The sequence below is a fragment of the Chiloscyllium plagiosum genome, unplaced genomic scaffold (assembly GCF_037043375.1).
Source record: "Chiloscyllium plagiosum isolate Xiang-an unplaced genomic scaffold, Cpla_swu_hap1 HiC_scaffold_24, whole genome shotgun sequence".
In the NCBI taxonomy this organism is placed as follows: Eukaryota; Metazoa; Chordata; class Chondrichthyes; order Orectolobiformes; family Hemiscylliidae; genus Chiloscyllium; species Chiloscyllium plagiosum.
In genome coordinates, this window is record NW_028270162.1 from 28,171,656 (window position 1) to 28,199,483 (window position 27,828).

The 27,828-nt window shown below is 42.0% G+C and overlaps 1 protein-coding gene across 2 annotated transcripts in view; it reads right to left on the minus strand.

The window, feature by feature from the left end:
- The window catches only part of rasal1a (RAS protein activator like 1a (GAP1 like)), a 271,746-nt gene extending 244,135 nt beyond the window's left edge, over nucleotides 1-27,611 (minus strand). For both annotated transcript variants that reach the window (XM_043715652.2, XM_043715650.2), the window contains exons 1-2: nucleotides 27,198-27,611; nucleotides 26,957-27,013 (exon numbers count right to left, since the gene is read on the minus strand). In XM_043715652.2, the coding sequence (XP_043571587.1) occupies nucleotides 26,957-27,013; nucleotides 27,198-27,262 (122 nt within the window). In that variant the 5' untranslated portion in view covers nucleotides 27,263-27,611. The remainder of the gene's footprint in view (nucleotides 1-26,956; nucleotides 27,014-27,197) is intronic.
- Between the last annotated feature and the right edge of the window lie 217 nt (nucleotides 27,612-27,828).

A 27,828-nucleotide genomic window follows, 5' to 3' on the forward strand; every position in this document is an offset into this window, starting at 1 on the left:
CTTCCGGCATTTATAGTGGTTTGTATCTGCCGCTTCCGGTTGTCAGTTCCAGCTGTCCACTGCAGTGGCCGGTATATTGGGTCCAGGTCAATGTGCTTGTTGATTGAATCTGTTGATTCAAATGGAATGAGGACATGCCACAACCCAAAGGACTAGCCACGTTACCATACATCAAGAACATTTCTGAACTGACAACCAGACTACTACGACCACTAGGACTCATAACAGCACACAAACCAACAGCCACTCTCAGACAACAACTCACCAGGACAAAGGACCCGATACCCAGCATGAGCAAAACCAACGTAGTGTACAAAATCCCATGCAAGGACTGCACAAAACACTACATAGGACAAACAGAAAGACAGCTAATGATCCGCATCTATGAACACCACCTAGCCACGAAATGACACGACCAGCTATCCTTAGTAGCCACACACGCAGATGACAAGCAACATGAGTTTGACTGGGACAACATTATTATTATAGGACAAGCCAAACAGAGAACAGCTAGGGAATTCCTAGAGGCATGGCACTCATCCACAGATTCAATCAACAAGCACATCGACCTGGACCCAATATACCGGCCACTGCAGCGGACAGCTGAAACTGACAACCGGAAGCGGCAGATACAAACCACTAGAAATGCCAATAGACAATAGACAATAGACAATAGACAATAGGTGCAGGAGTAGGCCATTCAGCCCTTCTAGCCTGCACTGCCATTCAATATGATCATGGCTGATCATTCCTAATCAGTATCCTCTTCCTGCCTTATCTCCACTATCTTTGAGAGCTCTATCCAACTCTTTCTTAAATGAATCCAGAGACTGGGCCGCCACTGCCCTCTGGGGCAGAGCATTCCACACAGCCACCACTCTCTGGGTGAAGAAGTTTCTCCTCATCTCTGTCCTAAATGGTCTACCCCATATTTTTAAGCTGTGTCCTCTGCTTCGGCACTCACCCATCAGCAGAAACATGTTTCCTGCTGCCAGAGTGTCCAATCCTTTCATAATCTTATATGTCTCAATCAGATCCCCTCTCAGTCTTCTAAACTCAAGGATATACAAGCCCAGTCTTTCAGTGTAAGGTAATCCCGCCATTCCAGGAATTGACCTCGTGAACCTACGCTGCACTCCCTCAATAGCCAGAATGTCTTTCCTCAAATTTGGTGACCAGAACTGCACACAATACTCCAGGTGTGGTTTCACCAGGGCCCTGTACAGCTGCAGAAGCACCTCTTTGCTTCTATACTCAATTCCTCTTGTTATGAAGGCCAGCATGCTATTAGCCTTCTTCACTACCTGCTGTACCTGCATGCTTGCCTTCATTGACTGGTGTACAAGAACACCCAGATCTCTCTGTACTGCCCCTTTACCTAAATTGATTCCATTTAAGTAATAATCTGCCTTCCTGTACTTGCCACCAAAGTGGATAACCATACATTTATCCACATTAAACTGCATCTGCCATGCATCTGCCCACTCACCTAACTTGTCCAGGTCACCCTGTAATCTCCTAACATCCTCATCACATTTCACCCTGCCACCCAGCTTTGTATCATCAGCAAATTTGCTAATGTTATTGCTGATACCATCTTCTATATCATTAACATATATTGTAAAAGGCTGCGGTCCCAGCACAGATCCCTGCGGTACCCCACTGGTCATTGCCTGCCATTCCGAAATGGAGCCGTTTATCACTACCTTTTGTTTCCTATCAGCCAACCAATTTTCAATCCAATCTAGTACTTTGCCCCCAATACCATGCACCCTAATTTTACTCACTAACCTCCTGTGTGGGACTTTATCAAAAGTTTTCTGAAAGTCCAGGTACACTACATCTACTGGATCTCCCTCGTCCATCTTCAGAGTTACATCCTCAAAAAACTCAAGAAGATTAGTCAAGCATGATTTCCCCTTCATAAATCCATGCTGACTCTGTCCTATCCTGTTACTACTATCCAGATGTGCTGTAATTTCATCCTTTATAATAGACTCCAGCATCTTTCCCACTACTGAGGTCAGACTAACTGGTGTATAATTTCCTGCTTTCTCTCTCCCACCTTTCTTGAAAAGTGGTATAACATTAGCCACCCTCCAATCCTCAGGAACCGACCCTGAATCTATCGAACTCTGGAAAATAATCATCAACGCATCCACGATTTCCCGAGCCACCTCCTTTAGTACTCTGGGATGTAGACCATCAGGCCCTGGAGACTTATCAACCTTCAGACCTAACAGTCTCTCCAACACTGATTCCTGGCAAATATAAATTCCCTTAAGTTCAGGTCCTTCAGCCACTGTTACCTCAGGGAGATTGCTTGTGTCTTCCCCAGTGAACACAGATCTGAAGTACCCATTTAATTCTTCTGCCATTTCTTTGTTCCCCGTAATATATTCCCCTGTTTCTGTCTTCAAGGGCCCAATTTTAGTCCTAACCATTTTTTTGCCTTGCACATACCTAAAAAAGCTTTTACTATCCTCCTTTATATTATTGGCCAGTTTACCTTCGTACCTCATTTTTCCTCTGCGTATTTCCTTCTTAGTAATCCTCTGTTGCTCTTTAAAAGCTTCCCAGTCCTCAGTTTTCCCACTTATCTTTGCTATGTTATACTTTTTCTCTTTTAACTTTATATGTTTCTTAACTTCCCTCGTCAGCCACAGCCACCCATGCCTCCTCCTAGGATCTTTCTTCCTTTTTGGAATGAACTGATCCTGCAACTTCTACATTATACTCAGAAATATCTGCCATTGTTCCTCCACGGTCCTCCTTGTTAAGATATTGCACCATTGATCTTTGGCCAGCTCCTCCCTCATAGCTCCATAGTTCCCTTTATTCAACAGAAGTACTGTCACTTCCGACTGTACCCTCTCCCTCTCAAATTGCAGATTGAAGCTTAATGTATTATGGTCACTACTTCCCAATGGCTCCTTCACTTTGAGGTCTCTGACCAATTCTGGTTCGTTACACAATACCAGATCCAGAATTGCCTTCTCCCTGGTCGGCTCCAGCACCAGCTGCTCTAAGAATCCATCTCTGAGGCACTCCACAAAGTCTCTTTCTTGAGGTCCAATACCATCCTGATTCTCCCAGTCTACCTGCATGTTAAAATCCCCCATAACAACTGTAGTAACATCTTTGCGACAGACCAATTTCAGCTCCTGATTCAACTTACATCTGACATCCAGACTACTGTTTGGGGCCTGTAGATGACTCCCAAGAGGGTCTTTTTACCCTTAGTATTTCGCAGCTCTATCCACACTGACTCTACATCCCCTGATTCTAGGTCCCCCCGCGCAAGGGACTGAATATCCTCCCTTACCAACATGGCCACCCCACCCCCTCTGCCCGTCAGTCTGTCCTTACGATAGCACGTGTAGCCTTGAATATTCATTTTCCAGGCCCTGTCCACTTGAAGCCACGTCTCAGTTATCCCCACAATATCGTATCTGCCAATTTCCAAAAGAGCCTCAAGCTCATCCATCTTATGTCTAATGCTTCGTGCATTCATGTATAGTATTTTTAATTTGTTACTGCTCTCACCCTTCCCATCAATCCCTATTTCACTCAACCTTACAGCATAATCCCTTTCTGAGTTTTCTGCCTCATTGATACAGTTGTCTTTCTTGACTTCTTTTGTTCTAACTTTCCCTTCAATTTCCTTTTTAAACATCCAGTTTGTCCCCTCCCCCCCCGCTACTTAGTTTAAATGTAGCGGTGTTGCAGTAAAAAACCTGCCTGCCAGAATACTGGTCCCTAACCTATTAAGGTGCAAACCGTCTCTCTTGTAGAATTTGTGCTTACCACAAAATATACCCCAGTGATCCAAGAACTTAAATCCTTGCTTCCTGCACTAGTTCCCCAACCACACGTTCAAGTCCATTATTTCCCTGTTTCTTGCCACACCAGCCACGACATCATTTGTGCCGACATGTACCACCACCTCTGGCTCTTCACCCTCATCCTTGAGGATTTCCTGCACTCTGTCCGCGATGTCTTTCACCCTGGCACCAGGAAGGCAACACACCATCCTTAAATCCCGTCTGCTGCTACAAAAACCCCGGTCAGTTCCTCTCACGATGGAGTCCCCTATTACCACGGCTCTGTGTGATGTCCGACTCTTCAGCTCTGCCTCTGAGCCAACTTTTGATTGACAGACCTGGCCACCTTGTGAACTGGCAGTGTCATCAGTCTCTACTGTTTCCAAAAGATTCAACTTATTCCTGACAGGTACTTCTCTCGGAGGAAACATCACAGAAGCACTTCACAGGAGGCACCGAAGCACTGAGGATGTCACCTAGACAGGTTAGAAACATCTGCAACAGAAATTCCCAGCTCGGCGAACAGAACCACAACAGCATTCCTGTTTTCAGAAGCAGCATGTTGAGTTACCAATTAAGGGGGATTATTGCTTGTTAAACACTTTGTTGACGGCACAACTTGCCTCATTAATATTCAGCTTCCATTCTTAACAAAACGGCCAAACATGCTACATGCCGAGAAACGCAACATGGAAACCAGAACAGTTTCAATCAAACTGGTATGATCTACAGGCACCAGCTGCACACGTCCCTCATCCACGGACATTGGCATCTGCCAACCCATCAAGCACCACGGCAACTCTCTGATTCATTCACAGACCACTAAGGAAGCACAGACGTGCACTGCAGCACACATCAGCTACTGGGCATGGGGACAGGCACTCAGCTCAAGGATTGCTATCATAGCATTCACTCACATAGCACGGATCTCATGCATGCAGCATCCATGCCTTACATTGCATTGTTTTGCTTGTGAGTATGTTGACCCATCAGCCAGGGTTATACGTTATATGCCACACTGTGGTGCTCTTTAGAGTAGACACACAGACAGGCTGTTTGTTAGCAGAGAACTGTTTGGGAGGAGTGAGGGATTTCTTGATTGATGGCATACTGTGACCTCATCTGATATGTACAGTATGTGTCAGCTGCCTGTGCATTCAACCAACTGGACATGTCAGAAACTGCTGGGGCTCGTTCTTAATCCAATCAAGGGAGGAAATTGCTGTCAGTCAGCTGGTCCCAGTACTATCAGTCAGAGGCTTTATATGATCATTTATCTGTTTCAGCATTCATGCCCAAAGATCTGTACCAGGGCAGTCTGAGGAGCAGGGGTGGGGGTGTTCACTGGTCAGTCCTGTAGTGCCAGCAGCAGTGGTCAAGGGAATGCCATATCATCAGTCAGGTAGCTGCTACAGTGGCCAAAGGCCTTCTCAGTCATGTCTATACCAGATGGACTACATTCCCGAGTTCTAAGGGAGATAGCTGAAGAGATAGCGGAGGTGTTAGTGGTAAATCACTAGAATCAGGGCAGGTCCCAGAGGACTGGAAAATCACCAACGTAATACCCCTATTTAAGAAGGGGGTAAAGCAAAAGATGGAAGATTACACACCAATTAGCCTAACCTCAGTCATGGTAAGATCCTGGCATCCACTGTGAAAGATGAAATTTCTGAATACTTGGAAGTGTATGGTAAAACAGGGCAAAGTCAGCATGGTTTCATCAAGGGGAGGTCATGCCTGACAAATCTGCTAGAATTCTTTGAGGAAGTAATAATCAGGTTAGACCAAGGAGTGCCAATGGATGTTACTTACTTGGATTTCAAGAAGGCCTTTGACAAGGTGCCACACAAGAGCCTACTGAATAAGATAAGGGCCCATGGTATCAGAGGCAAGATGCTAGCATGGGTAGAGGCTTTACTGTCTGGCAGAAAGCAGAGAGTGGAGATAAAAGGGTCTTTCTTAGGATGGCAGCCGGTGACAAGTGGTGTTGTCACAAGGCTCAGTGTTGGACCACAACTTTTCACTTTATACATTAACGATCTAGATGAAGGAACTGAGGGCATTCTGGCTACGTTTGCAGATGATACAAAGATAGTGATAGAACAGGTGGCATTGAAGAGGCTGGGAGGCCACAGAAGGATTTGGACAGGTTAGGAGAGTGAGCAAAGAAGTGGCAGATGGAGTATGACATGAGAAAGTGTGAGGCCATGCACGTTGGTAGGAAGAATAGAGGTATGGACTATTTTCTAAATGGGGAGAAAATTCAGAAGTCTGAAGTGCAAAGAGACTTGGGAGTTCTAGTCCAGAATTCTCTCAAAGTAAATTTGTAGGTTGAGTCAGTAGCTCGGAAGGCAAATGCAATGATGGCATTTATTTTGAGAGGACTTGAATATTAAAGCAGGGATGTACTTCTGAGGCTCTGATCTGACCACATTTGGAGTATTGTGCACAGTTGTGGGCCCCATATCTCAGGAAGGATGTACTGGCCCTGGAGTGTGTTCAGAGGAAGTTCACGAGAATGGTCCCAGGTATGAAAAGCCTAACATAAGAGGGACATTTGAGGACGCTGGGTTTATACTCGATGGAATTTAGAACGTTTGGGGTGGGATCTAATTGAAACATACAGAATACTGAATGGCCTGGACAAAGTGAATGTTGGGAAGATTTTTCCATTGGTAAAAGAGACTAGGACCCAAGGGTGTCGATAGTAGTCATGATTCGGAGATGCCGGTGTTGGACTGGGGTGTACAACCTGTTGGACTATAACCTGGTGTTGTGTGATTTTTAACTTTGTAGGACCCAAGGGCATAGCCTTAGAGTAAAGGGAAGACCTTTTAGAACAGAGATAAGGAGAAACTTCTTCAGCCAGAGAGTGGGGAATCAATGGAATTCACTGCCACAGAAAGCTGTAGAGGCCAGGTCATTGCATTCCAGGGAACAATGGGAGACCTTTGTGGAATCTCTCAGTCAAACGCCATATCAGTATCAGAACAATGACAGATGCCATCTGTGCAAGGTCACACCCCCATGATAAGGTCAGTGTTGCAGCTCTGGCACTATGACTCAGGAACATGGCTGGCTTCCCCATATGCACAATGCAATTGACTGTACCCACGTGGCACTGAGAGAACTGGATCACAACCCTGCAGAATTCTTCAACAGGAAAGGGATTCCATTCCATTAATGTTCAGGTGATCACTGTTACACTTACTGAAGGTGTGTGCCTGCTAACCCTGGCAACTGCCTCAATTCCTACATCCTGGAGCACTCTCATATACCTGGTGGATTTGAGGGTCTAAGTGCCCTTCAAGGAAACAAAGGTCACCCAATGCGACCATGGCTCGTGACACCATGGCACAACCCCCTAACTGATGCACAGCACAGATGCAATGCTGCCCATGCTTTGACCAGGGCTATGGTGGAGCAGATAATGGGGATGCTGAAGATCTGTTTTTGCCACTTGGACAGGTCCTGGTGGCCTGTGTTCTGCACAAACACAGCTGGCAACAAGGCACTGTGCTGAATCCTAAGGCAGCAGGGAATGGGATCATCTTCCATGGAAGAGGACAAGGACATTGGGAGGAGGAGGATGTAATTGTCCAGGACAGAGTTCAGCTGTGTCGGGTGCTACAAGCCAGATAGGACCTTGTTAACACCAGTTTGCAAATGATGAGAGCTGGGAGCAGTGGACAATCATGTACTGGAGAATATATGTTAGTCATGTTGCTGAAAACTGGTTTTTATGTGGGGGTGAACTTCAGTCTCTTTGCTTTTGTTTGTTTACTATTGCTTTCTGTAAATAAAAGACTTGTCCAATTATTTTTATGTGTGTGATGTTCCCCAACTGGACAGTGACAAGCTCTAGGCCGACAGTGGGCACTGGGGACAGGGGAGCACTGGCTTTGAGGGGGTTCAGATGGGATGCGGCTGCCAACAGATGAAGTGTGTGGTGTGCTGGTTAAACTATGACTGGAGGGACAGAATGATGTTGTTTGTGTGAGGCAGTGTGAGTCATGCTCACTATGTGCTGGGAACAGAGTGGCCTATTGCTGCTGTGCCATAACACTGCCAAGGAGGGACAACACCAGATTGCTGATGTGTGTCTGGGTGCACAATGGCCTCTGAAAAATGAGACAGACACAAGAGATGCCAGTCTTTTGATGGGTAGCCACTAGGTGCTGAGTGTTTCTGCAAATGCCACATTGTAGTCTTGGGCGGGAATCAGACATCAGGGACTCCACAAAGGGATGGGGAAGGCAGCAAAAATGGTGAGTATGTGGGATAATGCAAGAACGTTCACCGGGCCTCGCGGTGAAAATCCATCCTAAAAACTCAACACAACTCAGCCAAACTGATTTTGTTAAGCCGAACAAAACGTAAGATTTGGCCAACTGTCTTTGTTAATAAAGCCATTCAGGGGTTTCTTGCTGGCAAGGCTTGTAACTTCCTGCAGTTTATGCCCCACAGCTCCTGCTTGATACTGGCCTCCTGCGTGTTCTCTGTCCTCTGAGGAAAACACATCACCATCTCTTCTTTCACCTTCCTGCCAATTTCCCACTTCCTCAAGATCTTTGTCTTTTTGACCACACAGTTTGTCAACTCTCCTAAGTCTTCAATTCCTGACTACTCCTCTGAGAAACCTTATTGTATAGTATTCAATATCTATATAAATGAAAATATCTTCAGCTGCTTCCATGCAACTTTCAATCAGGAGTGGGCTGTTCATGAATGAATTAACCATTTCAAACGGCAGACACAAATCCTCCAAGCCATCTTATTGCAGAATTTAGACAATATATACATTTTTGTTGAGAAGTAGCAGTTACCATTCATGTCATGTAACTGACGGGCAATTTACATGTCTAACAATAAAAGCTACAATTGTCTTACCCTTATCTTCAAGAGGACCCAATACCAAGTCATGTTACTTTTTCCATGTCATGAAGCCACCAATAATTGGAAGTTGAACTGGATTAGCCATATCTACACAATGGCTACAAGACCATAGAAGAAACAGACTGTTCTTTGTTGGGTTACTTCCCAATGAATCAATCGCTCTTTGCCATTGACAAGCCTCAAGCATTTCCCTTTTTATGACCTTTTTTTGCATGAAGTCAATGTTCACCTGAAAGTTCACTGCCACATTAATGCTCAAGAGATTTAACGGCACCACTTCAAAAGCAGTCCACTTGCTCAGAGGTTCCCTACCAAAGTACTCAATACCCACCCTTACATGTGTGATTGTTCTGTGTCCCAAACATTATGTTGACTTGCCAAGCTTACATCAAAGCTGACACCTTTCCCACCAAGGACATGAGCAGCCAGTCTCCCTTTTGAAGTCACACACCAGCACAAGCTGGATATACATCATTGTGTCTTCACAATTAAAATTCTGAAATGGCTAATATCGACATAAGACCACAATAAACATGCAGAACGTATTGATTCAAAGATAGTGCATCAGCACTTTCTCAGAAACTTATCATGTGACCGAACTACCTGGGAGATAAACGAAAGAAAACCAGTTCTTAGGCGTGTTTCTATATGCAGGTAGCTTCGGGTGAGATCAGAACAAGCTTGTTCAAGGAAACACCCCTTTCAAGCAGGATTCAGTCAAAATTCAATGTTTTGCGCAAAAAGTGTTAAATTCCTTATTATCTGGAAGAAACTGAATGGTGATTTGGACTCTTGGATAAACAAACTGAGGAAGAGAGTACAAACTTTTATCAAAAGAGCAATTACACGGATGCTACAGGGGAATCCAACTGGAGTTGGCTGTGTAGATTTTAACAATGCATTTTACAAAGTTGCTTAACATTATCAGGGCTGAATGTTAGTTTGTGTTCTGAAAGGACACTAGGACAATGAAGTAATCTTGCCATGGCTTCTTGGAGCTGCATATCACTGAGTATAATTACCTTGGTGTGGGTGGAATTACATGAGCAGGAACACTGTAACACTAGCAACTGCAACATGGACATGAACACAGAGAATAGGTTAGTCTTTACTTGATGTAACTATAACTCAAGAGCCTGGAATATCTATGTTTGCCAAGTACAGCAGTATTTAGTATTAATGCACAATAAATCATGTGACACCAGGTTATAGTCCAACAAGTTTATTTAAAATCACAAGCATTCAGAGCACTGCACCTTCATCAAGTGAAGTCACCTGACAAAGGATCTGTGCTCTGGAAGCTTGGGATTTTAAATAAACCTGTTGGACTATAACCTGGTATCATATGGCATCCGACTTTGTCCATCCCAGCCCAACACTGGCACCTCCACCTAACAATAAATTGTGTTACTTTGAAGTCTAAATGTGAAGACAATTCTTGACTTTTCCTTCTCCCCAGCCAGTCTGTAATAAACCCAAATCTGCATTGTTGCATCAAACTACATAATAAAAGATAGTGGCAGCCACAGGATTCACTGCCTAGAAATCATGGCAATAGTAAAAATCAAGAAATAACCAGGACCCAATGCCAAGTCTGATTATGTCTGGAGAACAGAAGAATTCAAAAAAACTTTATTTTTTTTCAAAAAGCCATCAACACAACTTTAAGACCAACTAGAAGCCAGAAATAAACACAAAGCTGAACAGCAGCTGTGAGGGAGCCATCTCTGATCAGAAATTCCTGTTGAGAAACATCTAGAACACTGCTTTAAATTAGTTGTTTCCAGCCAGTAGTAGGAGAAAGCAGCTTTAAATAAAAATGAGTGCAATAAAAGCCCTCTAGCATCTGCAATTGAGCATTTCAGAAAACAGGCCAACTACCAGACACTCAGACATTTTAATCCCTTGAGGAAGGGATGTAAGAGTTTTCTTTCCACCCGAAAGAACAAGGCTGAGGTGCATAGCTCTAACAGAGAGTTAATACATTGCTGAATAACTTAATCAATGAGAAAATAAACAACAGCAAGTAAAGATAATTCTTCACATACAAGCTTAGAGAAATCAATTGTATAAAGAAAAATAGGTAGCAGGAATCAAAATTGATATTGAAAATCAAAGTTTGAGAATCCTAACAGCGAAGTTAGTCAAATCTTTATGAAATTGCTGGTACAAATGAAGATTAAAACTACTTTTGTGCAAATTAGAAATTTTGTTGATTGCATTCATTAACAATATAAATAATTGGATTAAGAAAAAGAGTGAAAATCAGATGACATGGAAGCCCTAAGTGCAGAAAGAGGCTATTTGATCCTCTGAAAACCATTCCATCCTTTCCTATTACCATGACTAATCCGTAATTCTGCACGTCCCTTGACACTACAAGGCAACATAGCATCTCCAACCCACCTAACCTACACATCTTTGGATTGTGAGAGGAAACCAGAACACCCAACAAAACCAGGGAGAACATGTAAACTCCACACAGACAGTCACCTGTGGCTGGAATCAAAGTTCCTGGTGCTGTGCAGCAGTAGTACCTACCATAGTGACACCATGGTGTCAAGTTTGGCACAAAAATACCTCGAATGTAGAATAAATTGGCCCTGATGATGTCACAACAGGCATCTTTGGGTTACAGTTGGTTCTGATATAACACGATAATTTCATTCCTGTGCAACCCCACGTTATAAGAAAATTGCACAATAGCAGCACCATTTAAACCAATGGGACTGGAATCACATTATCACCAATACACAAAGGAAAGTTCACATTCTACAAATAATGGTCTAAATTCTTTATTTGCTTTATAATTCGTGTTGAAGAAATGCACATTATAGCAAAACTGACTGTAATCAATAAATCTTTGAACTTTATAAGGTAGAGCCAATTTGAGAGACTTTCTACCCCAGATCATTGGGAAATCCTTCTGCCATTTTGGAAAGGGAATAACTTCAAATCATTTCTATGTAGGTTGCATGTTGGTAAAGGAAACTTGAACTTTACATTGAAAATATCATTTTAAAATAGCAAATGCTTTAACAGCTTTCACCTTTGGCACCACCACCACAACAATCTTTACAACAACAAAGATTGAACAGAATCTTTAATCAGCAAAAAGTACAAGAAAACAAAATGAGTGAAATTCATGGGAATTAAAATCCTTATGATTGTTATGCAAATTAATCAATAACTTCAAGTGCCTATTAACAATTAAACAATACAACAAAATTTGCCTATACTAATCTTTCCATCAGAAAAAAAAATCAAGGTATCAGATTCATTTGATAGATCAACAAATTGGCAAATATGGAAAACTTAATTCCTTGGATTTCACACAGCTTCATCACTGGAAATAAAATTAAATGTAAAATAGATCAGCACACCTCTCTACTATACAGATCCTGTGTTATACAGACAACCAACCAATGGGAAAGAAATTATGTTTGACAACCTCATAACAGCTCTTGATCAATGTTTCATTTCATTATGTTCTAAACCATATACGTCCTCCATGCATGTTCTGAAACTCATACCTATGGAAAAATACAGCAAGTGTTTCTGTTTAACAAAATTGTCATTGGCCTTGAGGGTGGCACAGTGGTTAGCACTGTTGCCTCACAGTGCCAGGGACCCAGGTTTGATTTCAGCCTTGGGTAATTGTCTGTGCGAAATTCCCACATTCTCCTATTATCTGCTGGGGGCTCCTTCCAGGTGCGCCGGTTTCCTCCCACAGTTCAAAGATACGTAGTTTAGATTAGGTTAGATTAGATTCCCTACAGTGTGGCAACAGGCCCTTTGGCCCAACAAGTCCACACCGACCCTCCAAAGAGCAACCCATCCAGACCCATTCCCCTACATTTACCCCTAACTAATGCACCTTACACTTCGGACAATTTAGCATGGCCAATTCACCTAACCTGCACATCTTTGGAGTGTGGGAGGAAACTGCAGCACCCGGAGGAAACCCATGCAGACACAGGGAGAATGTGCAAACTCCACACAGACAGTTGCCTGAGGCGGGAATTGAACCTGGGTCCTGGCGCTGTAAGGCAGCAGAGCTAACCACTGAGCCACAGTGCCGCCCCAGGTGGATTGGTCATGCTAAAAGGAAAAATTGTCTCAGTGTCCAGGAATGTGCAGGTTAGGTGGATTATCCATGATAAAAGAAATCCATGCGGGGTTACAGGAATGGGATAGGATGCTCTTTAGAGGGTCCAAACAAACTCGACGGACTGAATGGCCTCTTTCTGCATTGCAGGGATTTTCTAGTAAATCTGTCAGGAGAGGTGATGTCCTCGTGGTATTATCACTCAGCTATGTATCCAGACACCCTGGTAATGCTCTGGGAACATTGGGTTTGAATGCTGCAATAGTAAATAGTGGAATTTGAATTCAGTGAGAACGTAGAATTAAGGATCAAACGATGACCATGAAACTTGTTACGTTTTGGGGAAAATAACCATCGGGTTGACTTATGGGTTTTACAGAAAGAAACTGCTGGTTTGAATTAAATGTGACTCTAGACCTCATAGCAATGACTACATTTGACCAATTAGAGATGGGCAATAAATGCTGGCCTACTCAGTGGAAACATTATGCAGAAAATGTTCCACTTAATCTCTACAGCGTTTGTTGATCACTCGCAGTGCGATAAGCTCTGACCAGAGGAGTAAATCTTTCATCTTACCAGTACACCACATATGACAACCTCAGTGTGAAACCCAAAACTAATCTAAAACCCCACATTATTGGAAAGTTGTGCCTTTTTAATGCATATTAAATAGTGTTACTTTGAAGTCTAAACCTGAAGACAGTTCTTTGCCTTCTCCTCAAACAGTCTGTAAAAAACCAAAACTCACAGTGTGGCACCAAACTGCACAATAAATGAGACTGGGTGAAAAAAATGATTAAAGTACAGAAAACAGTGAGTCATAGTAAATGGGTGTTTTCATACTGGAAGATGTTAGACCCTGATGGTTCTCAAGGATCAGTGTTCAGACCACTACATTTTTGATATACATATACATAGACATAGACATTTTTCTTCATTTTTGCATGTGATATGGGCATCAGTGGCAAGGCCAATACTTGTTGCCCATGGATGACTTAAACATTGGATTACAGAGAAAAATGAGAAAAAGACATTGCAATGCTATAAAACGTGGAGGTGCAGTTAACTGTGCAGTATAGATTGATAAGCAGAATGGACAGACGTGTCGGAGGTAGAATTTAAGATAGAGAAGTGTGAGATGATGCATTTTGTCAAGAGGGAGCTGCAAAGGCAATGTAAACATAATGGCACAAGGAGATACAAGGGGACAATCCGCATCAATAGTGCATTCATCTTATTGTCCTTAATGGAAAGAAATCGGCTGTCCTTGCCTGGTTTGACCTACATGTGATTCCAACCCCACAGGACTGTAGTTGATTCTTAACTACCCTTTGCAGAATTAAGGTTAGGTATAGAAGCCAGTCGAAACCCACACCCCGTGAATGAATTAAATTAGAAACTATTTAGCATACTTTGTACATTCACATACAGGCACAGTAACCATGATTTAGACTTCATTACTTTCTCCCCATACTTTGATCTCATCAATTAACTTTATCATCATGATATCTATCTCTCCCTGTATCCTGTGCATCTTGAAGTCTCTTTCTGATAATATCAATCCCCTGGTTCCCAAAATGCTGCCAAGTTAGTTTACCTCTGCCCAAAAACTCTAGCAAAACACACTATGAGCAATTCAGTTTGAGTTCTGTGCAGGTCCAACCTATCCAACATGTGCAGGTCTCAACTTCCCCAGAGCTGCTTCCAATGTCCCCAAGCATCTAAAGCTCTCAATCCTGCACTAACTTCTAGCCAAGCATTACTAGCCTGTTCTTTATTCACTTTTACTTATTATCACAAATAATTCAGAGATTACTACATGTGAGGTCCTGCTCGCTAATTTCCTACCCAGCTCCCTAAATTCTGATTATAGAACCATATCCTTTTTCCCTATCTATGTCATGTAGACCCTATTCCCTGGCTGTTTACCCTCCCCTCTTAGGATGCTCCTCAGCCACTGAGTCACATTTTTGACCCTGGCACCAGGTGGGCAACACACTATCCTGGATTCACGTCTGCAACAGCAGAAACATTTATTGGTTCCTTTGACTAGTGAATCACCTATCACCATCATTCTTTCAGTCTTCCTTGCACAACTGTAGACAGGCAGGAGGCCTGAAGGACACAGCAAGCCAGGCAACATCTCGAGGTAGAGAAGTCAACACTTTGGGTGTAACCCTTCTTCAAGACTCAGGGCTGAGTCGACTTCTGTATCTCCTGATGCTGCTTGACTTGCTGTGTTCTTCCAGCCTCCTGCCTGTCTACTTTGGATTCTATCATCTGCAGTTTTTTTTTGTCTCTAACCACTGCACAACTGAGCTACATGTGGTGCCATAGAACTGGCTGTACTCCCCAAATGAAACCTTACTCTCATGTGCATTCAGAACGGAATACTGGTTGGGATGCTTTCAGGATCGCCTATCTTACCTGCCTGTTCCCTTCTGATGGCCTGCCGACCTCCCATTCCCTCTCTCCCTGCATGCTCTGAATCCAGCCACTATCCATGTCCTCCAAACTCAGTGTCCATATAGCTCCCAGCCTCATGGATGCACCCTCCCAAAGCTAGGAGCTCAAGCTGCTACAACTGACAACACTTCCCACACAGATATTAGCCAGGACACAGGAAATAAATTGGAATTCCCACATTGCAGAGGATATGCACTCTCAAGGTTTAAAGAGCCCTGCCATTCCTTTATTGATTAGTTAACCTTACACCTGCTTGAACAAAAATTCACTAATACTAATAAATTATAGAACTGTTAACAGCAGTACTACTTCATGTTTTTGATTAATTGCAATATATCTTTCCTAAAGCACCTCTTTACCTGTGTGCCAAATTCCCACATGACCCTAATTCGCTACTAATCTCAATGAGTGTCTCAGTCAGGCATCCTCCTCATTATGAGCCCCTGGCTGATCAGGTATTGACCATTGTATTAAGACTCAACTTAATGTAGACTGCTGTGTGAAAATAAAATACGTGAGCCATTAAAGTAACAAAATCAAAACAATAATCTTTACAAAAGGATGAACATGAATTAGAAGATACAAGGAGAATACAGAAAGTGACAAGTAAAATTGAACATTCCACAAGCGCAGTTCAACCGTAACATCAGCACACCTCTGCAGAAATAACAATATGTATTGATTAACATGGCAAGCACAATACATAATGTGTTAATATCTGAGACACGGGTCATGTAGCAATCACTATAAAAGCGCCGTTCAATCACTCTTCAATAGTATATAGATGAAAGACTTAACATACAGCTAGGACAAATCAAGAAAAATTCAGAACTGTTTTTGCAAATACTTCTTCAACAACTCTTGACACATCTGGAATAAGACAAAATATAACAGAAAGTTGTTGGGAGAATAAGGAGATCAAGTTAGATAGACTATGCACTAAAATTATAGGAAGGATGTTCTGAGGATGCAGATGGCACACAGTGAATTCCCGATTTTAACTGGATCACTGAGCTATACTGTGGTGCAGAGGCACAAACTGGCTATTTGATCTAAACCATCCTTCTGTTTTAGCAGCCAGTTCACAAAGGTGACTTCTCTAGTGCTGATTATAACACATTTAATTTAAAACCTTTGCCCATGCTTTTTGAGTGTTTTTTACTATTCTGTTCCATCTTTCATAATTCCAAACATCTTTGTTAAATCATCCCATAATCTCCAGTGCTATTGAATACAGCCCGTCAACTAACTTAGACATAAATATATTCATAACATTTTAAACAGATAGGAAGTCCAGAGTTCACCACCAAGCTAATTCTATTGCTTAGGCATCCATTAAGAAAATGAAATCTGTAATCCAATTCGATTGTGTTTTCATTTCAAATTGCTAAAAGGCCGACAGATAACATCAGTGAGATTTCTGCACTTGCACTAATTGCTGCTAGTTTTACTGCCAGTAGCTGTAACATCATCATTGTGGTATTGTGGTAACATACTGTCAGCTTTCTGATTTAACACCAGCAGGAAGAAATCAGCCTACCAATCAAAATGGTGGATTAGCAGTCATAGCAACCCTACTCAGTCTTCCTGCAACATTGACGATGTTACCGTACTTGTTGATCTTATCCCTATCACAGCAACTCTACAGGGTATGCTACAAGTATCTTGAATCTGTTGTGAAAGGAAAATTGGTATGCTGAACTTTCCTAACAATAGATACCACATTCCTTTAAAAAACAACCTTACTAAGCTCTTACTGTTTCACAATCTATTAAAATTATGGCAACAAGGTAAACAGATCTACATTGAGTGTTTTTGACGAGCAGTTAGCAGACAATGTGAAAAATTTCCCAAGTATGACCTATGCACAAAACAGGACAAATCTGATCCAGCCAATATCTGCCCTATTAGTCTACTCTTGACCATCAGCAAAGTGATAGAAGAGGTTACTATTAAGCAATAGTTGCATAGAAATAACCTGCTCATTGACATTCAGTTTGGGTTCTGCCAGAATCAGCTCCTGTCCTCATTTCGACTTGGTCCAAACGAGCTAAGTTTCTCCAAAGGAAAACAGCAACTGCCTGTGATATCAAGGCAGCAATTGACTCGGTGTGATATCAAGGAATTCTAAATAAACTGGAGTCAATGGGAAACAGTGAGAAAAACTCACCAGTGGTTGCAGTCAAACCTGGCATAAAGAAGGTTGGATGTAGTTAGTGGAGGTTAATCATCTCAGCCACAGGACCTCTCAGCAGTAGTTCCTCAGAGTAGTGTCCAGGCCCAACATCTTCAGCTCCCCCATTAGTGACCTTCCCTCTATCATATGGTGAGACAAGGGATGTTTGCTGATGAGTGAACAATACACGGCACCATTTCTGACCCCTCAGATACTGAAACAGTCAGTGACAATATACAGCAAAATCTAGATAATATGCAGGCTTGGACCGGTAAGTGGCAAGTGCCATTCATACCCTACAATTGCCAGGGAATAACCATCTCCAACAAGACAGAATGCAACTATCATCCCTTGACATTGATGAATCCCCATTAGCAACATTGTGGGGATTACCATTGACCAGAAACTGAATTTGACCATTTGCATAATTACTGTGGCTACAACAGTATTTCAGAGACTAAGAGTTCTATGTGATTAACTCACTCTCTGTCTACCTAGAGCCTGTCCATCACCATCAAGCCACACCTGGAATGTGATAGAATATTCTTCTGGATGTAAGTTTGTTCGCTGAGCTGGAAGGTTTGTTTTCAGACGTTTTGTCACCATGCTAGGTTACATCATCAGTGAGGCTCCGGTGAAGCACTGGTGGCATGACCTGCTCTTTAATTATGTGTTTAGGTTTCCTTTGGTTGGATATATCATTTCCTGTGGTGATTCATTTCCTGTTCTTTTTCTCAGGGGGTGGTAAATGGGACCTAAGTCAATGTGTTTGTTGATAGAGTTCTGGTTGGAATGTCATGCTTCTAGAGTGCTACCTAATAGCATGGCATTCCAACCGGAACTCTAACAACAAACACATTGACTTAGATCCCATTTACCACCCCCTGAGAAAAAGAACAGGAAATAACATCACCAACCCAAGGAAACCTATACACTTAAATAAAAAGTGGGTCATACCATCTGTGCTTCACTGGAGGCTCACTGATGTTGTTATTTAGTATGGTGACGAACCGTCTGAAAGCAAACCTTCCAGCTCAGAGAGCAAATTTGCATCCAGAACCTCAACCTGGTCTACAAATCTTCTCAAAACTCGCTAAGAATATTCTTCATTTATCTGGATGAGTGCAGACCCTGAACACTCAAAACACTCAATACCATCCAGTATAAGGCATTCTTCTCGATTGACACCCGATGCACCACCAACAACCAATGGTAGAATGCATCAAGGATCCTTCAGAACCAGTAGAAGGGCAAGAGGCAACAGATACATGGGATACTTGTCACCATTTGCATGTTCCCTTCCAAGTCTGTACTCATTGGAGGTTAGAAGAATGAGAGATGATCTTATTGAAACACGTAAAATTCGAAGGGAACTTTGCACAGTAAATACTAACAGGTTGATTCCTCTTGTGGGAGAGTTGTTGTTGTTGTCGTTGTTTTTGCCATAGTCTTACCAGACCGTAGGGGCTGCTGTCTTATTAGAGAGAAGTGATTGGTGGTGATTTAACCTGAGGGCCACCAGACCTCAGGTGAGGGAAGAGGTTGAGAAGGAGAGTCCTTCATGGTGACCTCAAACCGGTGATGGGAAGTGCGAGAGTCGACTGGAGGACATAATCTTAGAGTAAGGGATCACTCATTTAAGACAGAGCTGAGAGAAGCCTTCCTCTTCAGAGAGTAGTGAATCTGTAGAATTACTTACTACTGAAGGCTGTGTCACTAAGAATATACAAGCTGAGATAGAAATATTTTTTAATTAGTAAGGGCATCAAGGGTTATGGGAAAAAGGCAGGGAAGTGAAGTTGAGAACTATGGAGATGTCAATGGTGGGGGAGCTCCTACCTCTTATGGTCCAAGCCACACACCATCCAAGCTTGGAACTACATCACCATTCCTTTCCTTCCCCAGGGTTCACATCCTGGAAATCTTTCCTGAATATGCCTGTGGGTGTCACCACATTCCAAAGACTGGAGTGGTTTAAGATAGTGGCTCATCATCACCTTCTTCAGGGTAATTGGGGACAGGCAATAAATACTGGCCCTGCCAGCAATACCCACATCCCTTGGATGAATTAAAATAATAAAAAGCACAGGGAATAATCAATGAATCTGAGCAACTGAAAAGTCAAAAACTGAAGGGGAGGTGCAATCAAAGCAAAGAATAAATGTGGCCTGCATCTGAAAAGAGAATTTAAGTTTAAAATGAAAATCATACTGAAATAGTACCATTCTCTTGAAAGGAGAAATTAAGGATCTAATGAAGGACAAAGAAAACTTGCATGGTACATAATAAAGCAGCAGCTAATCTTGAAAGGGCAAAACACAGTTTCTTCCATCCTATCCACTGACAGGCAGTCAGACTGCTTCACTTTTACTCATATTAATAATTACAGCTGAGGTCACAAAGTGCTCATAGAACTCAGGAACAAATCTGTTGTTACACTTGACTTGGTTTCCTCTGTGCTGACATTGAAAGGCTTATTGCAATACTAAGTTGAGCTCTTACCATAATGGATAGAGTATATAAATCTGCACCATTATCTTCCCTGTAACACAAATACTTCCAGCACTAAGAAAAGTCCAACATAATTGCTAAGACAGGCCAGGTGAGAGAGTCTCCATTCCCCAGCACCCCAGCTGTTGCTTGAACTGAACCTGACCAACTCTAAAGCAGACAAATCTGAACAATCAGTTCCATACTGCAGCCTGATCTGACTCAGAAAGAACCTTTTAGGAAAGTGAGCTCATTCATTGTCTCTTGTAGCAAAGAGAAAGAGCACTCAGAAAGCAGGAAATAATTCTGTCTACTTGCCCCTTTATGTTTCCCACAGCAGTGCGGTAGTTGTTGCAATTAGCATAACTTGCTGGGATATTCAAAGCCAGTGATGGAAAGACAAAGCAAAAGTTGGAGAGTGGCAAAAGTAAAAAAAATGTAACTAAGAAAATTATTGCTTTTGCTACTGACATTAAGAAACCCTATATTACCTTACATCTCAATTATTAATAGCTTTACACGAAAGCTCTGCTGCCAGTCACTGCCAACCATAATCACAGGGTTTCAACTATATTGTTTTTCACCTGCTCCATTAGGTGAGGAACATTGAAATATATGTTGGTGCTATGTGTCTGTCAGCATTACCACCTGGGGACTGAGGGTGCAACATTTAAACATATTTGTTGAAAAGCACAATTAAAAACAATGATCATATCCCAATAATTAATGCTACTGTAGATATCAAAACACAGAGTACATTCCTCATTCTCCTAACAGTACTTAAAACTTGACAAAGGAAAATTCTACCTCAAATAATAGTTTTCAACGTCAGGCTCATCTGGCACCAGATAAAAACTGCTTGGTTTTAACCTCTGTGGCCATGCTAATAATGTAATGGAGCAGATAGAGAAGCTATTTCAGGAACCTTTGCCTTCTACCTTTTAAATTCCCAATCTGGCATCAAGCCTGAAATTATGCATCCTAATTGTTGATGAGGTGCAAGTTGTGAAGGTGACACAAAGGACTTTCAACTTCCCGAGATACTTTGCAACGTATTGATTTTTCGCATGAATGAAGCATTTAGTTTATTAGAAAATGTTATGTTGTTCGATCTTCACAACCAGCTTCTCAGTTTCTGATGAAGGAGCTGCACCCAAAACATTATCCCGTGTTTTTACTTTACAGATGCTGACAGGTTTGTTGTGTTTTTCCAACATTTTTGTTTTTAACTGATCTTGTTTGATTTGTTTGCCAAACATGCAAGGATGTGAATCATATTAAAGTGATCCAGGTGAACAGCTAACTTGCCTCACTAAGGAATATAGCCATGGAATTATTACTGATTTATCTACTTAAGATCTTCTTACTGGCACTGCATTTTGTGATGCTTATTATACTGCTGCTCCACTCCCAATGTTCTCCCATGCAGCTCTATTTCCTGATATTTCTTCTTGTTGTTTTATTTTGCTATGTTCTTCTCATTGAAGGTCATTGCTTGGATTCAGAATTGACCTCTCTGCAACTGGGATTTCCTAATAGACAGTCGTAGAGCTGTACAGCATGGAATCATGTCCAATTCATCCATGTCAACCAGATATCCTAAATTAATCTAATCTCATTTGCCAGCATTTGGCCTATATCCCTCTAAACCCTTCTTATTCATGTACCCATCCAGATACCTTTTAAATGCTGTAGTTGTACCAGCCTCCATCACCTCCTCTGGCAGATCATTCCATACACGTACCACCCTCTGTGTGAAAACGTTTCCCCTTAGGTCCCTTTTAAATCTTGCCCCTCTCACATTAAACCAATGCCCTCTAGTCTTGCATTCCCCCACCCCAGAGAAAATACCTTGCCTATTTACCTATCCATGCCCCTCATGATTTTATAAATCTCTATAAGGTCACCCGTCAGCTCCAATGTTCCAGGGAAAATAGCCCCAGCCTATTTAACCTCTCCCTGTACTCAAACCCTTCAACCCTGGCAACATCCTTGTAAATCATTTCTGAACCCTTTCAAATATACAACATCTTTCCTATAGCAGGGAGACCAGTATTCCTAAACAATGTACAGCCACAACATGACCTTCCAACTCTTATACTCAGTGCACTGACTAATAAAGTGTTTGGTAAATGAGGAATACATTTCCAGGCACTGGAGTTGGGCCCTGAAAAGCAATCAGGAGTTATCATTCGGGAAAATCTAATTACAACTCAGATTAAGGACTTATTTTAAAATAATTATTCCTGCAAACACAAAAACAGAAAATCTGGAAAACTACTGGAAGTCAATAAGCATCTAGAGACAGGACACAGAATCTCCATTTAGATGTGCACCCATCTTCAGAGCTAAAAAAAAATAAAATAGGGGGGCAGAGGATAGTTCTTCATACACTTATAATCACATCCAGGAAATGACACAAAAGCAAAAGCCAAAGACCCAGCTTTGTTTTGCAGCATCTTGCTGTCCTTCAGGTACCAAATAATTTACAGTCATATCTTCTGACAGTCCAGGATGGATTACTAATTTGAAACGTTTTACTATAACTGCAATCTTTCCAAAGGTTTCTGCAGTTTTTTTTTGTTCGATCGCTCCTCGTTCATGAAGAAAGAAATCCATTCCTTCTAGAAATACAATTCCTTGGCTGATATGTTGTTCTGATGCTGCAGGGTTTCTGCTCCCCCACTCTCCTTCTCAGTTTTTTAATAGCTTTGATGTCTGTACTGGAAATGAAAAATGCCACCCTTTCTAGACGAAGACAGTGGAGATTGAGACTGGGATTAGGATGAACTCAGTGCCTCACTGGCAGCAGTGCCCAGAGGTTAAGGTGAAGTAACTGTTCAACAACCTTCTGAAAGAATGAAGATCTTATTTTTCATTAGTTCACTGAATATGAATAGACACAAAAATCACTTAGTATTCCTAATGTTTGGCTATAAATCCAAAGATGGTGAAGGGAGAGAAGGCATTTAAAATTAAACAATGAGCAATTTTTTTAAATAAAAGATCAAAACTTTTATCTTTTATCAAGCCAGTGAGATGGAACAAAGCTTGGAAGGAGATATAGTTCCAAATGTGCTCTAGCAGTAAACCAGTTGTGAGAAATGGTTCACAATTTGTGTGGTGCAAAGGTGCTGGCTTTGAAGTTGCTTGTGAACATCTGAACTGCTGATTATCTGAAGTTGGGCAAATGTTATGAGTGCAGCTTTTGTACACGTTTATGACACTTGATTAACTGAATTGCAATCACAAATTAAATTCAGCATATTTCAGAAATAAGAGCAAGAGTAGGCCATTCAATCTATCACGCATGTTGTACCATTCAATAAGATCATGGCAGATCTGCTCATGTCATGCATGTCCCCCAAAATCCTGGCCTTCTTGTTAATCAAAATTTTGTCAAACTCAGCCCTGAATATTCAACAAACTAGCCCCCATGCCTTGCTGAGAGAGATTTCCAACTGCTAGAAAATATTTTGTGTGGCAAACATTAAAAAAATTAATAATTCACCCAGATGACTTTGTGACAAAGTAATTAAGAAAATTGCTCCATTGCTTTATAGCCTCAGGTTTGAGTCCAAGGACTACCTATCTCTGAGAGCTGGTACGGGATTAGTTTAACACATCAATGATATTCAGGGTTATAAACCTTATTGCAATTGATCAAAGTCACAATGCCATTATCGGGTTGTACATCACTACTGCGGCATATGTAGTGCTGGATATATGAAACAGAGAGAGTTACTGGTAGTGAGATTTGGTGTTGAGGTGGGGAAAGAGGTGGGGTAGCATTAAAAGATATGCACTGCTCAGAGGCTGATTTTGATTTGGATACTCTTTCTCCCCTGCCGTAAATGCAGCAGTGTTTATGCCTATTTGATTTTTACAACCACATGAATCAGGTGTAAGCCATTCAGCCCCTCAGGCCTCCTCTACCATTCAGCGAGACCACAGCTGATCTGATTGTAACTTCAAATCCTAATTGACCATTTCCATCTGAAGCACTTTGGGTTTGAGACTGGGAGTTATTTTGGCCAAAGTGTAATAAATGGGTGCAGGGTCAACCAAAATAATAAAATACAGTGATGCTTAAAAGCCCAGATTTAATATAAAAATTTGGTCCTCATTGCTGATAACCATAACTTGAACATGCCTAGAGATGCCTTCATTAGTCAGGGCATTGAGTATAGAAGTTGGGAAGTTATATTGCAGTTGTACAGGACGTTGGTGAGGCCGCACTTGGAGTATTGTGTTCTGTTTTGGCCACCTTGTTATAGAAAGGATGTTATTAAATTGGAAAGAGCGCAGAAGAAATTTACAATAATGTTGCCTGGAATTAATGGTCTGAGTTATCGGGAGAAATTGGACAAGCTAGGACATTTTATTTTAGAGCATAGGAGACTGAAGGGGGTCCTTATAGAGGCGTATAAGACCATGCAAGGCATGGATAGGATGAATGCACTCAGTCTTTTCCTGAGGTTGGGGAATCAAGGACTAGAAGGCATCAGTTTAAAGTTAGAGAAAAGAAAGACTGAAAGTGAACCGGAGGGGCAACCTTTTTACCCAGAGGGTGGTAGGGATGTGGAATGAGCTGCCAGTGAAAGTGGCTGAGGTGGGTACATTAACAATATTTAAAAGGCATTTGGACAAATACATGGACAGGAAATGTTTAGAAGGATATGGCCAAGTGCAGGGAAATGGGGTTAGCGTGGATGGACATTTTGGTCGGCATGGACCAGTTTGGGCCAAAGGGCCTGTCTCCGTGCTGTAAGACTCTATGACTCTATGCTAACACAGGTTTAGCACTCAAACGTAATAAAGACATGGACTTTTTGTTAATAGGGTTCTTACACCCACTTCTTTTAAAGGTGTGAAGTGCTCTGGCAGGCACATTTTGATGGGTTTCAGGAAGAGGGAGTGAGGGAGAGGGTATGCAGGCTCTTGGTACACAACTCTGGAGGTCCTGGTGGAGGAGGATCAGAGGGACTGGTAATGTCATTGAATCCCCACAAACCCCTGTACGGTCCCACACGTGCACTCAACAATCCTCCATGGAATCTGTCCTCATCAAATTCTAACAAAATGAGTGTCCCTCATTTTATTCGCTCCCTCAGCACTGATAGCCACACCTTCAGTTACCGACACACTAAACTCTGGAATTCCCTCCCTACATCTCACCACCTCACATTTCTCTTTTCAGAGTCTGCTTAAAACCTATTTCTTTGGCCAAGCCATGGATGATCACTAAACCAAACCAAAGAACTGCGGATGCTGAGGATCGGAAACAAAAAAACAGAAATTGCTGCCAAAACTCAGTGGGTCTGGTAGTATTTATGAAGACAAAGCAGAGTTAACATTCTGATAAAGTCACCATGCTAGGAACATTAACTGCTTTCTTTCCACAAATGCTGCCAGACCTGCTGAGTTTTACCAGCCATTTCTGTTTTTGTTTTGATTAATCACATTTTGTTTCAAATGCTTCTGTGAAGTGCCTTGGGATATTACATGACATACAAGGTGCCACATAAATAAGTTGTTGTTGTTTTTCCTGCTGTTGAACAAAGCAGAACGTTGCAGACTTTGGAATCTGAGGCAACTGAATGAGAACATTTCAACTCCACTTTGATAGTTTCAAGAATTGGACCATGAAATGGTGTTTACATTAAAATTTGTGATTAGAATAAGCAACTTCCCACGGAAGTGTGCCAATACATTCTAAACAAATGAAGACTGAGCTGTATTCTACAGTGAAATTTCAAAGACAACCTGTGTACATTTTTTTATTCAGGATAAAATATATAGGAATAGATTTGCTCATGAATGCACATTAATATCAGTCATCAAAAGCAGTTAGTTGTAAACACCACAAGCTCTCACTATCATGCTGAGATTGATGCTAACTTGTATATTCAACCCTTAATTTGGAGGCACATTTGATTCCATCCATTCCTTTCATTTTAATGGTGCTGATCTTCCACTGACAGAACCTTCTCCCTTAAATTTACCCAAAATTTCACCAAAATATTCAAGGGAACAACCAACTCTTCAAAACTTATTGTTGGCCATTCAGTTCTCCCCGAATTTAATGGTATCAGAACAGTTCCCAGGAAGTGTACAGGATTTTTATTCGAATTGTGTACGAATATATTTAACCAAAAAAAAAGATTCCTTTCCACAACCCTCAATGAAAGTGTTAGTCTGCCTGTGGTTTTGGTGATTCATTGGTTATCCACTTGTATTCGTTCCATAACCAACAATGGGCTGTTCCCATTCACACAACAGTGGTATCCAACATGGAGATGGGTTGGTGAGAGGATGGTACAGTTTGATTTTCTCTATGTAGTATCCCTGGGATCATCCTGATCGCTATACGATGATCATTATTGGATGTGAATGATAGTATTGGCTCATACAATGACCAGAGAAATGTCCAGCGTTGGGGTAGGGGTGGATCATGTTTGTTGGGCAGTTTGTGTTCCAACTGTTTATGTCGTTTGGCACAGAGCGGACATTCAGGGTGGAAACCAAACCATGTAGCTAATGCCAGGTTTAGAGCAGTGTTTCTGGAGTGCATGTTGCCTGTGGCTGTGTGTGTGTTTGTGTGTCTGTGTGTGATGGGAAGGTGGAGATTCAATGATAGTGTGGCTATGTTCACTGAGGAAGTGTGAACCGCACCTGTACATTGCACTGCAACTCACACCTAGAAGGAGAACTCAGTAAAACAGAACAGATCGCTGCAAAGATAATGTGGATTGCATTTCTCACGAGATGCGGTAAGAAGCTGGTAGGCTGTATTTCCCGCTTTCATCTGAAAGCAACAGGTTCAGGAGCCAAGCTGCTTTGAAAACATGAAGCTGCACTTTGGGAGACACGTTATAAGTGATACATATCCATATTGCAGCGGATTGGAAAGTGCTCACATGCAAATATTCTCAGGGAAATCAGATTAGACACTTGCACTGAATGATTACAAAGACACACTCGCTCTCTCACCTGGCCACGACCTCATTGTCCACTTTGACGATACAGTAAGGGTCACTGGTACCGGAGCTGTAACAAACAGCAGATGAGTGCACATTACCCACATCATAAATGCATTTAGCCCGGCAGCAAAACGACTGATAACAAACAAACAGACAGACATTGTTGGATCTGGCAGCATCTGTGGAGAGTTAACATTTCGGGTCCAGTGACCCTCCTTCGTCAATGCAGGTAGATTAAACAGGAAACTTACACGTCCTTTGCTGGTAAATTTCTTCCCTCGATGATACGAAAATACAGTGATGTGTTTTTTGCCATTTCAGATGACCAAAGCACCCCCCTCCCCCCCAAAACAACGAAAACTTTCCTGTAATTTCCGCGGCGATGTTACATCAGGTGACTGAGAGAGCTCCACTTGACTGTGTTCATTCTTAATTGCAGCTGAAAGATGGGTTGGCAGTGAGCATTCAGTTCTATGGGAAATACCGGAATTTCTTCGCCTACTGTGTGAATTGTCAAAGTCCAGGCGATCAATGAGTAGCAGCTTCTCCCTGGTAGAGCCGAGCCTGATCCTAGAGGGGAATTCAGGAAATAACTCTGTCGGTTTCCACCATAACGCGTGTCTGTGGGATTTGGCACCCAAGTATGAATGATAACCACGGGCAAGACTTAATGGGCTGACAGATAATAAACCAAGTCCTTCTCCACAGGAGAGTGCTGTTTATTTAGAGAGCGATTCTGCCAACTATTGGTGGCCGAGGGGAACTGCAGCGTCGAGGTACAAAGCACGGATACAACTCATTAAACCCTTCTTAAATATGCTACCAGGCGATGTGCATAATTCAATAGAGAGTTTCAGTGACTGAGTTTCGAAATTAGTATTT